The sequence below is a fragment of the Bradysia coprophila genome, unplaced genomic scaffold (genome assembly GCF_014529535.1).
Source record: "Bradysia coprophila strain Holo2 unplaced genomic scaffold, BU_Bcop_v1 contig_350, whole genome shotgun sequence".
NCBI lineage: Eukaryota > Metazoa > Arthropoda > Insecta > Diptera > Sciaridae > Bradysia > Bradysia coprophila.
The window spans coordinates 3,243,784-3,259,769 of NW_023503608.1; the positions used below are offsets into that span (position 1 = coordinate 3,243,784).

At 35.7% G+C, this 15,986-nt stretch overlaps 2 protein-coding genes across 2 annotated transcripts; one reads left to right on the plus strand and one right to left on the minus strand.

Annotated features, from left to right (window-relative positions):
* Positions 1-746: 746 nt before the first annotated feature.
* On the minus strand, positions 747-7,121 carry LOC119080261 (iodotyrosine deiodinase 1-like). Its single transcript, XM_037188509.1, has 4 exons — positions 6,612-7,121; positions 3,966-4,193; positions 1,117-1,226; positions 747-1,046 (listed from the first exon to the last, which is right to left on the minus strand). The coding sequence occupies exons 1-4, from the start codon at positions 7,018-7,020 to the stop codon at positions 885-887; spliced, it is 909 nt and encodes a 302-aa protein (XP_037044404.1). The 5' UTR covers positions 7,021-7,121; the 3' UTR covers positions 747-884.
* A 3,166-nt stretch (positions 7,122-10,287) lies between these two features.
* Positions 10,288-11,565, plus strand: LOC119080263. The gene is made up of 6 exons (XM_037188512.1): positions 10,288-10,401; positions 10,471-10,710; positions 10,776-10,907; positions 10,973-11,122; positions 11,189-11,332; positions 11,399-11,565. Exons 1-6 carry the CDS (start codon positions 10,345-10,347, stop codon positions 11,468-11,470), a joined length of 795 nt encoding a protein of 264 aa, XP_037044407.1. The 5' UTR covers positions 10,288-10,344; the 3' UTR covers positions 11,471-11,565.
* Positions 11,566-15,986: the final 4,421 nt, after the last annotated feature.

The following is a 15,986-nucleotide window of genomic DNA, read 5'->3' on the forward strand; positions in this document are numbered from 1 at the left end:
CCACTTTACGATAGAGCAAGCAAACTTTCAGTGGTTCGACTTCGTCTCGAACCGAGATCCCACTTTACAGTTCTAGCTATATAAAGTACTATTATTAACAACTCATATACCATCGTGCAATAGAATTGATTAATTGATTTCATCTTCTAATCAACATCGTAATGTTTAGCGACATATTTCCGTCTGAGACTGCGTCGTAAACTTGCTTTAATTTAAAGACCGATTAAATAAGAAAACTTTGAAATACATTTGTGGAATTATATGAATGAATGATATGAATCTGCACATGAGTATAACATTACCAGCCAGCGCTCCCGCAGTGTTCTTATTTCCTACTTTGTCCTACCCTTTGGAAATTCATCCTACTTGTACTAAAGTCCTGCATAAGACATGTTTTTTAACCTGTTACAGACGACAAGCATATGACCATTATCTGTTCTATTACTTCCATCGATTAAAATGTCTTTATTCTGTTGATTTCAAATCTTGTACTTCAATTCGTTGAACATGCATTTTACTGTATAAATGGCCATATTAACCAGAGCTTGTCGTTTTTGTCGTCGTTATTGATAACAGGTGAATAGTCGTTTTTGACTATTTTGAGAATGGTTTCTTCCGATGACGACAAAAACAAAGGAGAGAAAAAAAATGCAGAAAACTCACGCAAGCGATAAGCTGGCTATCTGGTTCTTCAAAAATTGAAAAAATGTAAACAAAAAATTTATTGAATCAAATAAATTGGACAATTTAGCGATTTTCATGCAATTTTTGTAAATAACGACTTTTCGAATGATGAAAGAGGCACGAACAAAACCTCTTTGCGTCTTGCACCATATTTGAACTTAGAGTTAATATTCAGTGTGTTAAGCACCGTCTATTTGATGCTAGTAAGTCACCATGATCTCTTGAAGTGGTTTTGATTCAATACAAGGCACCTTGCAATCATCAGTCGAATGGCCAACTGCAATAACGAATAAAAATCTCTCGTTTTCCGGACGTTTTAGTAATTTTTTCAGGGCCAAGCCAACACATTCAGGTCTAGTAACCTGTATTTAGTCGAAGAAAAAAAACGGTAAACTATTTCAAAACATTTTCAGCGAATCCACAAAAATTTACCACTGAACTTAATCCAGCACAAACGAGAGCGGAGACAAGTATACCAACTGAAACCGATACCGAAATCTCATTGTAATAATGCGGCATCCGCTTACCGTCAGGTCGGTGTCCTATGCAAATATCATGTTAAAATATAGCGACAAAAGCAAAATAAAACATCAGTCAATAAGTAAAGTATCATAGAAAATAACAAATTACAATTTGAACAAAATATTACTTTAGGTAATGGTGAGTGAGAACTCTAGTAAGAGGAGTATTCTACATCTCTAGTATCAGAAGTATCAATTGTCACTCATCATTTATAATAAATATAATCAAGACAGTGACATACAGAAGTCTCACTGATTTTCGAGGTGTCCAACGCATAAAAAATGGGAAAGTAGGGAAAACTTTGACCTTAACATATTTATTATTATTATTATTATTATTATTATTATTATTATTATTATTATTATTATTATTATTATTATTATTATTATTATTATTATTATTATTATTATTATTATTATTATTATTCTCCATTCAAAAACATTGAAGGCTCAGAGCCTGTAGATGTTTACTTTTAAATCTTTTAAATGCTACTCTCAATCAACTAGAATTAAATCCATTATAAATCAATCAATTACATAGAAAAATAAAACGAAAAAAACAAACAAAAATTAAATCAATAAATCGAAAAAACTAAGAAATTAGTTAAACAAAAAAGAAAAAAAATATCTAAATCAAATGAATCAAATTAAAATTAAAATTAAAATTAAAACTAGAAATTCGTTTAAATAGAAAACCGGGAAAAAAAATATCTAGCCAAAGCAGAATAGCGTGTAAGCGCAAGAAACGACGTAGTTGTACTTTCACCAACTGAAGACATAGTCAAGAGATGATCGGAAAATATCGAATAGATGACTTTTCAGATCGCGCTTGAACGCTGTTACGCTATTCGAGTCACGTAATGCCGATGGTAAACTGTTAAAGAAACAGAAACCACGGACTTCTATTGCCTGCCGTCCAAAGCCGGTTCCCTTCCCTTCCTCTTGTCGAGTGGTCATGGATGTCACCATTCGTTCTCACTTCAACATCATGCTTCATCAGGTCGTTCTTCAGAGAAAAAACTAGCGTCGCTGTCTGAAGGGCATTGAAATGATGGATCGGTAGAATCGATCCATTGAAGTAGTCTTTGACAGAATCTCTGGAATTCAAACCGTGCATATTACGCAGTGCTCTTTTCTGGAGCAGCAACAGATCATTCAATGCACCAACTGGTGCCGTATTCCAAATCGGATTTAAGTAATTTAAGTGCGAATACACGAACGAAAAATATAAATTGAACAGAGCTCGTCTTGGTATCAGAAACCTCAGACGCCTGAAAACACCGATGATTGGTGAGATTTTCCTAATGACTTTGGTCAAGTGGTCATTCCACGTGAAGCTTTCATTAATGTAGAGCCCTAGGCACTTCACAACTCTCTTCCGCGAAAGAGGTTCACCATCGCAGATCAGTTCAAAATCCTCTGAAGATTCCACGAGGTTACGATCGAACAAGACGTAATTAGACTTCGATGCATTGACAAACAAGCAATTCTGAGATGACCAATGATTCAGTAAACAAAGATCACTCTGCATCATCGACCGAAGGTCGCTAAGTGATCGCGTTGCATATTTGAAAGTCGTATCGTCGGCGTACAGATATTTAGGAAGTTTCTGTATGAATTTCATTAAAAACAACAACAAACATTGAACTAGCAACTAAGATTTTTAATTTACTTGTAAAGAATGAACAAATGTAGCTCCCTAGAATTTTATACCTACTGGAGCTACGCGGATCATTTGTTAAAAGAACAACTTTTTGAAAATAAACGAAATGAAATAATCTCTGAAGGTCACCTGCGAAATGAGTGGTCTCTGAGTGTTGCAAGTCAACGTATGAACTCATAACTTATACGTGGACTAATAAGGCAATATCGTAGGTGATCTACTGACTCGATCAGTCAAAAGATTTAAATTTTTCTATATGTGCTAAGTACTTGAAGTTTTATTTCTGAAGACAAAAAAAGATATAAAAAAGTCGGTCAAAGTTGGACAAATCTTGAAAAAATCGGACGAGTGGGGCCCCTGGATGTGTCGTGTTATGGTTAAAATGATGTCGTGATTTTTTTTAACCCCTTGATAATGTTTTATAATTATTATACGAACAGAGAAATGATAATGAGGTATGCCTGTGGCGAGATAGAAGGAATATGTGAATGCCACAGGCGTACCAACTTATCATTTCTCTGCATACGAATAGTTATTTGCATCACTTGGATTGAAACCACGAAATTACAGTATACGTGTGAATTCGTATACCGAGAGAATAATTTTTGCATGAGTATGTATGTGTCCGTATGTGTGTACGGGACGAAGTCGAGACGCAACATGCATACGTATGCAAACAACACACAAACAACAAAACCAAATACAAAGCATTTTTATCACATTGTTACACATCGTTCAAGGTTAAACTTAAATGTATAGAAGAAGTATAAGAATAAAGACGAAACCTAAAATACGCGATACAAAGCCGAACGAGTCGATCGTTCGATGTGCATCATACTACTCGTTGATACGGAGAGTAAGCTCCGCTTTTGTATCAAATTTCTCTCTTTGACGAATAACATAAACAAACTACACCAATAAGCAAAACATCGTCTGAATCCCTAGACCTGTTTGCAAGGTCTGCTGAGAGAGAACTAAAAAAGTGTGGTTTCCGATAACTTTTGACGCGTGATATTCAGTGTTTTCATGGTTTGGCGAGTGTAATAGTTTTTTCAGTGGTATTGTTTTCAAATTTAGCTAGAAACGTGCTCTCTTACCGTAGATTTGTTTGAAGACGATTATTAGATACGGCGCATCAGTGAGATATGGTTTCAAATGGTTGGTTTGCAAAGGTCTCAAGTCCGTGAGCAATTGGGGTGACATGCGTTGCGTGTAATTTATGTACTCTTCAGCTTCAATTATAGCGCGAACTTGTTGCTTGACGTCAGCAGCACGAATCACACAATATGTCCATGGTTGCGTTCCCACTCCGCTCGGCGACGTTCCTGAAACATCATTTAATTGAGACTCAAATTTAGGGTGAGATTGGAAAACTTATTTTACTTCTTCTTAACAATTTCTAGTTACGTGCAATTCGTCATGCAAACAACGACAAGAATTTCTTCGAATCCTTGGACAGTTCATACAAAAGTCAAGTTGAAGTAGCAAATGGAGAGTTTGTCAATGTTGAAGGTATCGGAACTGGTAAATTGATGTTTGTTGATTACAAAGGAACAGTTCGATCAGCAACAGCAGGAGAAGTTCTGTACGCTCCGAATCTGGTTGGAAACGTACTGTCGGTGTCTCGATTAACGAAAATGGGTTTCGTAGTCGAATTCAGCAAATCGACTTGTTTCATTAAGTTCAATGGAGAAGTAATTGGTATCGGTGACATGAAAGGTGACATGTATTGTCTTCGGCGATCACATAAAGTTCAGGCATCAATTGAACATAAAGAAAATTGCATCCATCATTGGCATAAGAAACTTGGTCATCGTGATCCGGAAGCAATAAAGAAAATGCAATTAAGTGGGCTCGCTGATGGTTTGGTCATTGCCAAATGCAACATAAAGGAAACGTGCGACGTATGCATGAAAGGAAAATTAACCCGGTTACCGTTCCCGAAGAAATCGTTAAGTTTGTCTACAACAACAGTAGACTTAGTTCATTCCGATGTCTGCAGTCTTCCCACTCTTACACCGAGCGGAAAGAAATACATCATTACGTTCGTTGATGACTACTCAAGGTTTACAGTCATTTGCTTGCTACGACAAAAATCTGAAGCGGAGATTAAACTTAAGGAATTCGTTGAATTTGCAAAAACGAAGTTTAATCGCAAACCGAAGTTGGTTCGTTTCGATCGAGGGGGCGAATATATTGGAAACGCCGTCCAGAATTATCTCAGTGCTGAAGGTATCCAGCTTCATTTAACGGCTGGTTATTCACCGGAACAGAATGGAGTTGCTGAGAGAAAGAATCGAACATTGGTTGAGATGGCAAGATGTATGTTAATTGAAGCGAAATTACCAAAATCATTTTGGGGTGAAGCAATAGCAACTGCCAGTTACATTCAGAATCGTGTCATTACGAGAGCAACGGATGCAACCCCATTTGAATTATGGAACAACGTCAAGCCAATTTTGAAAGATTTTGAAGTTTTTGGATCGAAATGTTTTGTCCATGTCCCTAAGGTAAAACGTGACAAGTTGGACGATACTGGAAAGGAAATGATTTTCGTTGGTTACGATAGCAACTCTAAGGCTTTCCGTTGCTATGATCCTACACACAGAAAAGTTGTTGTCAGTCGTGATGTAAAATTCACGAATACTCTGAGCAAAGTGTTAAGCCACGAATATCAGAAGGAAGAAAGTGATAACGAAATCGTCGTTGATTTGGGCTCTGGTGGTATAAAGGGTAATCAATCATCAGTTGCAGACAATTCAATTGGCGGTGCGAATAATGAAGGAATTGCGAATGAAGATACAGTGGCGGATACAGAAATCGAAACTGAAACCGAAATTCAGAATCAGCGGAGAGTTTCTCATCGATTCAATGGTCACTCGCTCGCAGTACAAACAAACAATTGCATTATCTGATTCAGTGGGAGTTTTTTGGAATTCAAATTCATCTATGAGTTATATGAATTGAGTGGGAGTGTTGGAGCTATACAATTAATATACTCATCAAGTGAATCACTGGACAAACACAATAGAGAATAGTAACCTAATTGAATGAATGTTAACGTAGTAGACGTAGCCTTAGGGTATAAATACAGTGTTCTGTTCGTAGAACACTTCACTCACTAATAAACGGTCAAAGTGTAAACATGTCGTTTTATTAGTAGTCCGGATTGGAATCCGTGAAATTCCAACAGTTTCTTAGAATTGAAAGACGAATCCAACGAGCTATCACTCATTAAAATCGGAGATCGCTTGTTCCCAAAGTTAAAAAAATCACCTGAAGATTTGGCGATATCACTCTTAAAACTATTTTATTGTACTTCACGCACGCTGTCACGAAGTGCACAGTGCGTTGAAGTAACCATCTGAATTGTTTTCACTGAACTCCTATAGACCTTCTGACTTTTCTAATCCTTAACCTTATCGAAATGGCAAGGATTAGTTCTTTTGTTCGTGACATCGCCCAGTGTTTGAAGCAAAATCTTTTAATTTATTATCGATACCCCTGATGCTATACTTCCTGAAAGCATTTGACTCAGTCTAACATGAGTTGATGTTCTCATCTTCTTTTTTTGGTTTCTGGACAGCCTACTTCTCGCGCATTATGTTCTACTGCTAATAATATAATGTATAATCAACGGCTTTATGGCCTTACAATATATACATGAATCAATACAAATTGGCTGGTTATAGAAAGTAATTAAATGTGAAACAACAGATGATGTGTACTTCATTTTTGCTTACCAGCGGCCAAAATGCATTTTTCAATCACTGCTAAGTCAACCGGTTTCTCGCGATTAAAATTTCGAACGCTTCGTCGATTTTTGGCTAAATTGTAAAATTGATCGCCACTTTCGTCTAAACTCTCGTTCAATCCACAGTATGGTATATGTTCGACCTCCGGCAAAAATGGAATTGGATCAAAAGTTAAATTCCTTCCTGAGCTGCATGGCCCGTGATGCGAATCCATTTGGACAGTATCATCGTCATCAATGTCCTCCTTTTGAAAACGTATTTTATTTCGTGATCGCACTGCATACAATTGCTTCGAAATTAGTTTTTTAAACACGAAAAAAATTAAAATTGGTAGAATATAAAGGAAATATCTGAAAACTTTTGATTCAGAGCACAAGGTTTCAATAAAAATATACATTTTTAAAAATCGTCAAAAACGTTTCAAAATTTGTCCGCTTTATTCAATCGACAAATAAAATATGAAAAACTGAAGCCAAAATGAAAAAAAATTTATTGACACGTAACTGGCCAGTTAGGGCAACGTACATAAACATACTGAGGGTTTGTGTTACCTTCAATATGTTTATATACAATTAGAGTTAGAGAGCGACGACGGAGTACGGGCATGGGTAACGTTTAGTGAATATTTGCTTAGTGCCAAACATTTGGAAAATGTTTTCGAGAATTTTTGGGACTATTTGGTAACTTTTTGGGAATTTCGGTAATTGATACCGATCGGAGAAAAAACGATTTTAAAAACGGATTGTAACGCACCCATCCAAAGCACCTAGCAGGGTAATAGAAAAAAATAAAGTAGTACTATAATCGAAGTATGCAAATATTTCCATACCTTTTTTTTCATAATGTCATTGCAAAATTTCAATTAAGGCTGCTAATGGTATTATTGGTATCAAAAAACTACTCTATTTGACGTGTAAAAACCTCTATTACCCTGCTAGGTGCTTTGACCCATCATATTATTTAGAGAAAAATAATGAGTGCGTTCAAGATAAATTGACAGAAGAATTGGCCATACCTGGTACGTATATACATTCATTAGTGATAAGTACATGTTTTCAAAATCATTAACGTTTGACTTTATAACATTTATATTTAGAGAAACGATTAGGACAACCATACATATTTTTCACATAATTAGTAACCGGAATGGGAACTATTTCGTAATGATAATGAAAAGCAACTTACAGAGTAGCATGAACGTAGCCTTAGCAGAGTTCGCGACGCTAGTACTCATTCTCTTAAAAAAAGAAGAACCAACAAGACTGGGCCGCAGCCATACCCAAATTGCAGAGGAGCGTGCGCCCCAAAGAATTGTTTTTACCTGAGTTGGAAGAAAGGGGTGTCGTGACTAAAGGAGCGTATTCCGAGTATGTCAGGAACTATTTAACTTTATTTTAGTACTACTGGAAACTTTCATTTTTTATTCTAGAAACTGTCCTAGAACTTTGAATCATATACAGTCTTCGACATTTCAAATGTGTCACTGTCAAATTTTTCTGAGAATTTCATTGTCATTGCGAATTCACAATGACATTCTTTGAAAAAAATGACAGTGAGACATTTGAAATGTTCAAGCCTGTATAAAATTCTTCCGAAAAATTCTCAGAAAGTGTTAGCTAAGTCTTAGCTGCTAGGACCTCATTCTTGAAACATAAAACTCCATGGTGTAATATTTGTAGTGATTGTTACGAATCAGTTTTTTTACCCTATTTATTGAACCACGGTTTGTATCGGTCGATATGTGAATTAAAAATTCTTTATACCTTTCAGTTTAAAAATGATTTGTTGAAATCGGTGGTACATTTTAGCCATAAGCCAGGTACTAAAATTTCGTAGGTGAAACAACTCTTTGATTCGGAAAAAATGGTTTGAATAATACGAAACAATACGAATTAAAAAAAAATTACCTAAGAACCAAGGAGCTGCCTTGTAAGAACTGAATATAGATTTTGTCGTGACCGGAAATATCGTTATACTTCATAGCAGTTCAAGAAAAATACATCCTGTCGTGTTGCTCGACAGTCCACAGTTTTCGTGTGTTTCTCAAACTAGATTATATCCGGAGAAAACACAACTTCAAATTGAAGAATTTTCATATATTTTCAGCCATTTCAGCATATTTGAAGTTAATGGAAATCTTTAGTGTGTGTTTGATATACGTGTTCACATAGTACACCAGTTTACGAAAACAGGCCTTGCACTTTTGCTAAAATTTACAACAATTTAATCTTTACACTCTTCCGAAGCCAAATCAACAAAATTTATGGAAGCTCTGTACTTAATTTCTGTAAATTAATTAATAGCTATTTTGCTAATTGGTAAATGTGTTCTACAGCACTTTAAGAAAACACAACTTTAGATTATTTATCAGAGTTTTTAATGTCATCGATGTACCCAGTACGTTAAGTGTACCCAGTGTATGATAACTTGGCGCAAAATATCATAAGTGGAAACAGCTTAATTGACATAACATTTGATATCAGTTGTGGTAACGCATTCTGCGCCTAAACGTAATCAATTTTAACCACGAAAATTTTCAGGTGGCAGATGCTGAGTAAACACCAAACCCCTAATAAGAAAATAATCATGACATTGATTATTTCCGATATAAAGTAATTGAAATTTGCAATTTAAAGGAAACTCAAGGCTGTCAGCTATACTCCAGGTGACAGGGGGACAAATTGTGAGTCACTTCCTTTTTCTGTCGTCCCTTAACAAATTAGATTTTTTAATGGGCCAGGTGATGAAGAGCCAACCTCACAAGGTAAAATAAGCAGTTTGGTATTCTTGTCGAAAAGAAAGTTACAAGAGAAAGTAACATGTTACTCCGCTCCATCCTCGGACGTTAAGAACCGAACTGCAAAGCCGAACCCTTTTCTTGATTGAGAACCGTAACCCAAAGAACCGTTTCTTGATTTTGGAAAACGAAACCGTTTTTGCAAAGATTCGGAAGGCCGGTTTACTGATCATAATGAAACAACAACTATTTAACGAGTCAACATGTTATTTTGAAATGAAAATATTTTCTTTTAATTTTCATAACAATAATCCAGATACGTAGAATATCGTCGAGTAAGAACGATATTGTCCAGACAAAAATTAGCAACGTTTCACTAATCTCTCGCTGTTGAAATTGGTTATCAGTAATAACAGATGACGCATATGATCTACGTAAACATTGAAATAGTATTTGTTTACAGAGGGATGAAAATATGAAATTCCAACAAGTACTAAGTTGTGCAGTCTAATTTCTGTCATTTTGTTTAATTAAAATCCTTGCAGTCGGAATTTAATTATTTCTCAGTGAATCTGTCAAACTTTGCGTTTCCGTTTGGATTTTCTGTTCCGAAATCTGACGTTTCCTAAAAATTTGTTACACAATTTTTCAAAACAAAAGAGACTGTTCGGTGAAGAAAATTTCTATTTCTCATAACGAACAGGGAATGAATAGATATTTTCTCCCCCGAACAGTCATTTGTTTTGAAAAATTGTGTAACAAATTAGAAAAACATCATTTTCTCATGATCTTTTGAGTGGAAAAAAAAAGGTTAGTCACACCGCACACATGAAAAGAATTTTTTTTTGACCTTTCTCAGGAAAAATGTATGCTTCGCAACGCTATATAAATAAATGGAGCTACACTCACGGAAATGTTTGTCTTTTCAAAAAGTTTTTGTTGCATACACCGACCGATTAATAAGTGAAACGCTTAGCGGAAACTATGGTGCACTATAAGGACTATAAGTTTACGGTTGTTTTCATGATTGCTGTGCTTCAGGTATAGATTTACAAAAAAAAGAATCAGCAATGATTGTCCATCTCGTTAATTTGAAAATGTTAAATTCAGATGTGCTCAGCCAATCCAATTACTTCAGATCCTAATTCTGTTTCTACTTCAAACTATATGGAAGATGCAGCAAAGCTCTTCACAGCCGATCAAATGCACCTTGCCAAAAATGCTGGAGTATCTGAACGAGGATTAGTTGAAGGGAATAAGTATGGATACACATTTGAAGAAACAATGAAATTCCATCAACTACTAAGCGTTGGTCCAATGTCGCGAGATTATATTACTTTCGAGTTTATGGTTTGGAGTAAAAATTGCCAAAATATTCATCAGCGTAACTCAATTTTTTACCTTTAATTATTTAGACGAAAGTATGTGATATCATGGATCTTGAACACAGAACCGCATCAAGCTTTACAAGAGCTCAGGAAACGAAATTGCGGGACTTAATATCATCAATGCAGTTTTTACTTGTACACGATCAAGCTCCTTATCTTGTAAATTAGCTTTTACGGCTCAAAAATGCAGAACGCTCTAAACTAATGATTTTAATAACTTCCAGCGATCGACACTTTGTCGTTACGTTAGTCAACCCGATTTACTTGAATCGGAAGCAAATTCATTTGGCGCGGATTTGGTTCCTTATATGGAACTTCATTATTTAAAATTAACTGCTCAAGAAGGGTCAGACGTGAAACGTGTTCGTTTGGCTGTAAGTTTTCTAGAAATGTTCTTTTTTCATTAATATTTTCTATTCATCCTTTCGATACTTTTATAGAAAGACATGTGTTGCATCTATAAAAATCCAGATGAGAGAATGCTTTTGATGCCATCGGATTCCGAAGGCCTTTCTGGAGAGAAATTGAATGGATTCAATCAGCATTGGAATGAATTCGTTTCTTCAAATACATTAAAGTCTCTGGTAAATTAAATACATTTTACATACTGAAATGGTCTTTAAACTTTTAATTGAAATATTCATTTCCAGGAGAGTGTTTGTGATTTCTTACACACCAAAAATCTAGATGATGATGAATGCGCAATGCAGGTACCTAGTTGACAGGCGTCAAGAATGAGGTGATTGATGGATTGTTAAGGCCTATGATTAAGTAAAGAATGGAGCAAATAAAATTCGTTTTCGATTTTCATCACATACGAGAATGTTTCATTTCTGATCCAATTTCACCTCACACGGTGAAACATGATGGCATTTAGATAGATAGATCTACTGATCTACCTGTAACTAACAACGTTTCGTAAATTAGTTTAACTGTCTGAAATAGTAGAGTTTAAATGCAACCTTTTAGACCAGAAAAAAGCTCAAGATTTCTTGATTTATCGATTAACTTTGGGAAATAAATAAGAAATATAAAAGTTTTCTAATTATTTAGCTATCGGCTTTGTATAATCAGGTAGCCATACTCCAACATCAGGTGATTTTTTAGAGACGAGCATCCTAAAAATGTTTTGTTTACCTTTTACAGAGTCACATACAACAAAAAGCACATCAGTAGCGTAAAATTTATCGAATCTTTTACTTCGTATTTTCAACAAATTGATACAAGATCCTTTACTTCATTAGTTTTTAACTTCATCTGACTTCAATAAGAGAACTATCCAATAATGTCGTTTCCAATAACATATGAAATCTTTGTTTCCGGAAATACTTAATCCAACGTTGTTGTCTCTCTTCATCTTGAACATAGGACATATCACCATTTAAAAATGTCGAATTTTCGACTTTAGCTGGCTGTAGCTACGTGGTCAGGTTGTCGAGGGAAGCCATATGTATTAGCTTATAATTAGTCTTCTATCCGTTGCGATAACAATCTCTATTCAAATTGACTCGTCGGTCCCGCACGGCCATGAGTGCCGGTTCTCCGAAACGGCTGGATGCATCCGCGAACTGAATGTGGTTCCTTATAGTACTCGAGTTCTCGTGCTCGTTCTTATTGAGGGGAACATGAAGAAAAATGAGAGGTGGTGTCGCGAATCTATTTAAGTTTTGTTCAACCCCACCGTGTTTAACCTGGCCTTAACCATTTAGCCCACTGTATACAGTTTCAAAAACTGTCTCATCACGACATTCAGTTTATGCATTAACTATCTCTCCTGGTTGTCTAAATAGCTATAATTGTGCAACTATTAGTGAAGACGAGTTTGATATTCTGAATATTCTGTTTTGTGACTGGTATCATCCATACTAAAGCAAATTTAGAGCTTCAGCTACGTAAACGACTAATCGACTATTAAAGTGCAAAAATTTATATGGAAATCGTTATTTCAATTGGCTTGATTATAACGACATTCGAAACATTTTGCTTTTAGACTCAGACGTACTCAAAACTCGTACCGTGTCACTGTGTAAATCTGACAAGTGTCGCGATGAAGTTAACTCTATCGTTTACATTTTGTGTTATTTTATCCTGTTCGGGATTCATCTTTTCTAAAGTTTCTGCTTCCGAGAACAATGTAGACTCCTTGGATAACTTTTGTTTGAAGGCACTGCGATATTTAATCAGCAGAGACATTTTGCCTTCGAATTTCCCATTGAATGAAAATTCGCCCAGATGTTATTCAACATTAACAGTCCCGGAAATGTTCAGCGTTATGCGATCCGATACAAAAGAATTAATGGAACAACGCATACCCAACGAAGCGACCTGTACGACGTTGGAATTGACTAAACGCAAACGAATCATGGAACTTATTTTGGCTATTCGTATGGTACAGTTTGAAGAGTCATTATCTGCCGAGAAAAGAATGGCCTATATTATCAGACCCAGAACTGAACTGGAACAGGAATTAAGAGAAGTCGCTGCAAAATGTGGAATGGAAGATGATAAATTGCTGACAGTCTTTCATAAAGCTTTCGAAGGTAGTTAAGCTTAAAGTTATAATGCAATCGAAAAATATGTAGCAGTAAAATTAGAACAATTTAGGAAAATTTTGTGTTTCAACTGTTACGTTCCATACAATCAAATAAATAGATAGAATGTTGTGTCTTAATTTATGGCGAAATTCGTACTGCTGTGGTTCACTCCGCTCATATTTATCTAGTAATATTAAATATAGAAAAACACTGCCAACCGATTTGTCAGCGACAAAATGAAACGGCTAATATGCAATTCGCTACCTAGTTCCAGAAAGTGAGAAGTTCCGTGGTGGTTCCTGGTATTTTGGGACTCAAGATAATTGTTCTAACATTTCTCAAGTATTTCGATGAATTTGGGGTATTTTCAACATAATAAACCTCTACTCCGATGGTGGCTCGTAGCTGTGGATTCAAGATGATTTCTCTAACCTTTCTCAACTTCCATCAGGTTTTTTGATGTACTGGGGTAATTTTCGACATGAGAAACCTGCTTACATGGTGGTTCCTAGAAGTTGAGACTCGCAGGACGAATCGTCAGATTTATTGTAATTCATCATTGCTTTTTCTCATCTTTGAAATTTGAAAGATTTTCATTGCTGATGGTTAAAATCGAATAAATAAAACGGAAATACTATTTGCCTCATTGAGTAAGTGCTATGCTAAAAATCATCAAATTCGGAAATGGATCCCATGTCATATTATAACATGTCGTACTAACCTCATTGTGTCTCCATATGGATACATTATATATAGTCCAAATAAATATGTCGAAAAAATGGCTCCGCGCGATTTTTATTATTAAGAAATTTTCTGTCTCCCATCTTGTTTGCCATAAAAAGTTTTGAAACAAATTTTTTTCTTCTGCAAAATAATTTTTTTTCCGGGCGGAAAACCTTCAAAGTCGAAAAGTCTCTGAAAATGCAATATCTTTTAGAAAAATTTCTTCTGTTCTGGTAAGTATGCCTCATTACCAATATTTCATACAACAACTATTTTTTGGAAGAGTCGGAATGGAGTCGGTACTAGAGTTGTTAAATGTGTTGTTTCTTTTATATAGAGTGACGATTAGCTGAACATGACCTAAAAATATCTGGACTTTTCCATTTTGACATCACCAGAGATGACTTGCAAGTTGCAACACGAATATCATAACTTAGCGAGACAGGTCCAAAGTGACTTGAAACCCGACGAGGCTACCGAAAAATTTACTCAAAATAAATAGCGGCACTGCTCTGCTCCTAAACATAACGAATATTCGGAGGCTTCTGCAACCAAAATCAATGAAAGTGTAAAACAGGTATGGTCTATTGTCCGCCCGGAGGACATAAAAATTGGATTTTCGTACTTAATCGTACTCATTTTCATATTATTTAGACATAAAATGTGAGTGCGTTTAAGACAAATTCGCAGATCGACCATACCTGTTCTAGACTTTCATTGACCAAAATATGCGTTACAATAATAAAAAGGAGGACGGGAGTCATGATTTCTTGATGTGAACAAGCACCTCAGGCCGATTTTTTTAAATAAAAAGTTGTTCCATAAAATATCGGTAACGAGCCATACTTTCCAGAACAAAAGAAATATTTCAAAAAGATATTATATTTTCGGAGATATTCGACTTTACAGGCTCTTCCGGCGCACGAAATTACACAAGTAAATTTTACTTACATTGAGTGGCTCCATTGAAATGTTTGCTGGCGAATGAGGTGTTGATGTAATTTTTTTAAACTGCAAAAATGTATTCGTACCTGTTTGGGACGGTTGATTTGGAGTGATTTCGCGTTTAGCCCTCGCTATCCTCAGCAGTGAATGTAAATTTGCCTAAGTAGTTTGAATCATTAGCTTAAATTTGAGGCCGTTGTCGACTCTCAACGTAAATTCAAAAGTATGTAATGGAATTGATATCTTTTGGCTCTACCTCCTAATTTTCTTACATATAAAACAATGTTCAATGTTGTAAACGTTTTGTCCTTCTCTGGTCCTTACTCCATTAACACAAATTTTATTAACCACATGAGCCAGAACTCGTCGCTTTTTCGTCATTTTCGAATACAGATATGTCCGTTTAGAACACATCCAACATTATGCGATTTGAATTGGATTTTTTTGAGTTTTTTAAAAAGTGGTTTTGGTTTCTAGAGTCGAATACCTTTCTAGGCACATACAAAAAATCTACTGGAAAATGCGTCCGATTTCGGTAGGCTGTTTTTCAAAAGAATCCCTCAAGAAAATATTTTCACATCTGCGATTTTGGAAGCCTCTGAGAATCGAGGGAGAAACAACAATGGAAAATCTTGTCCCACCGTTCGGCCATTCGCCCATCATTCGACTATTATTTCCCCATTATTCGCCTTCATTCGGTCATTATTCGCCTAACACTGTCCCACCATTCGCTCCTGTTGTTTCCCCCTCGGTAACAGCTGCATCTGGCGTAATTAGCAAAGACAATGTTATAGTGAGAAAAATTACTGTTTCATCCCATTAGTTGATGAAATTTACTCGTTAACTCGTACACTCAAGTGAAATAAAGAAATGATTGTGGTAGAACGCGAGCGTAGCGAGTGAGATTTTTTTTCAACGATTCATTTGATGAAATAATATTTTCACTAATGGTAATTGAAAAACTTTTCGTCAAACCAACTTGATTATATCAAAACGAGAGCGGAGCGAGCAAAGTAAAAGTTAAATAACTGAAGAT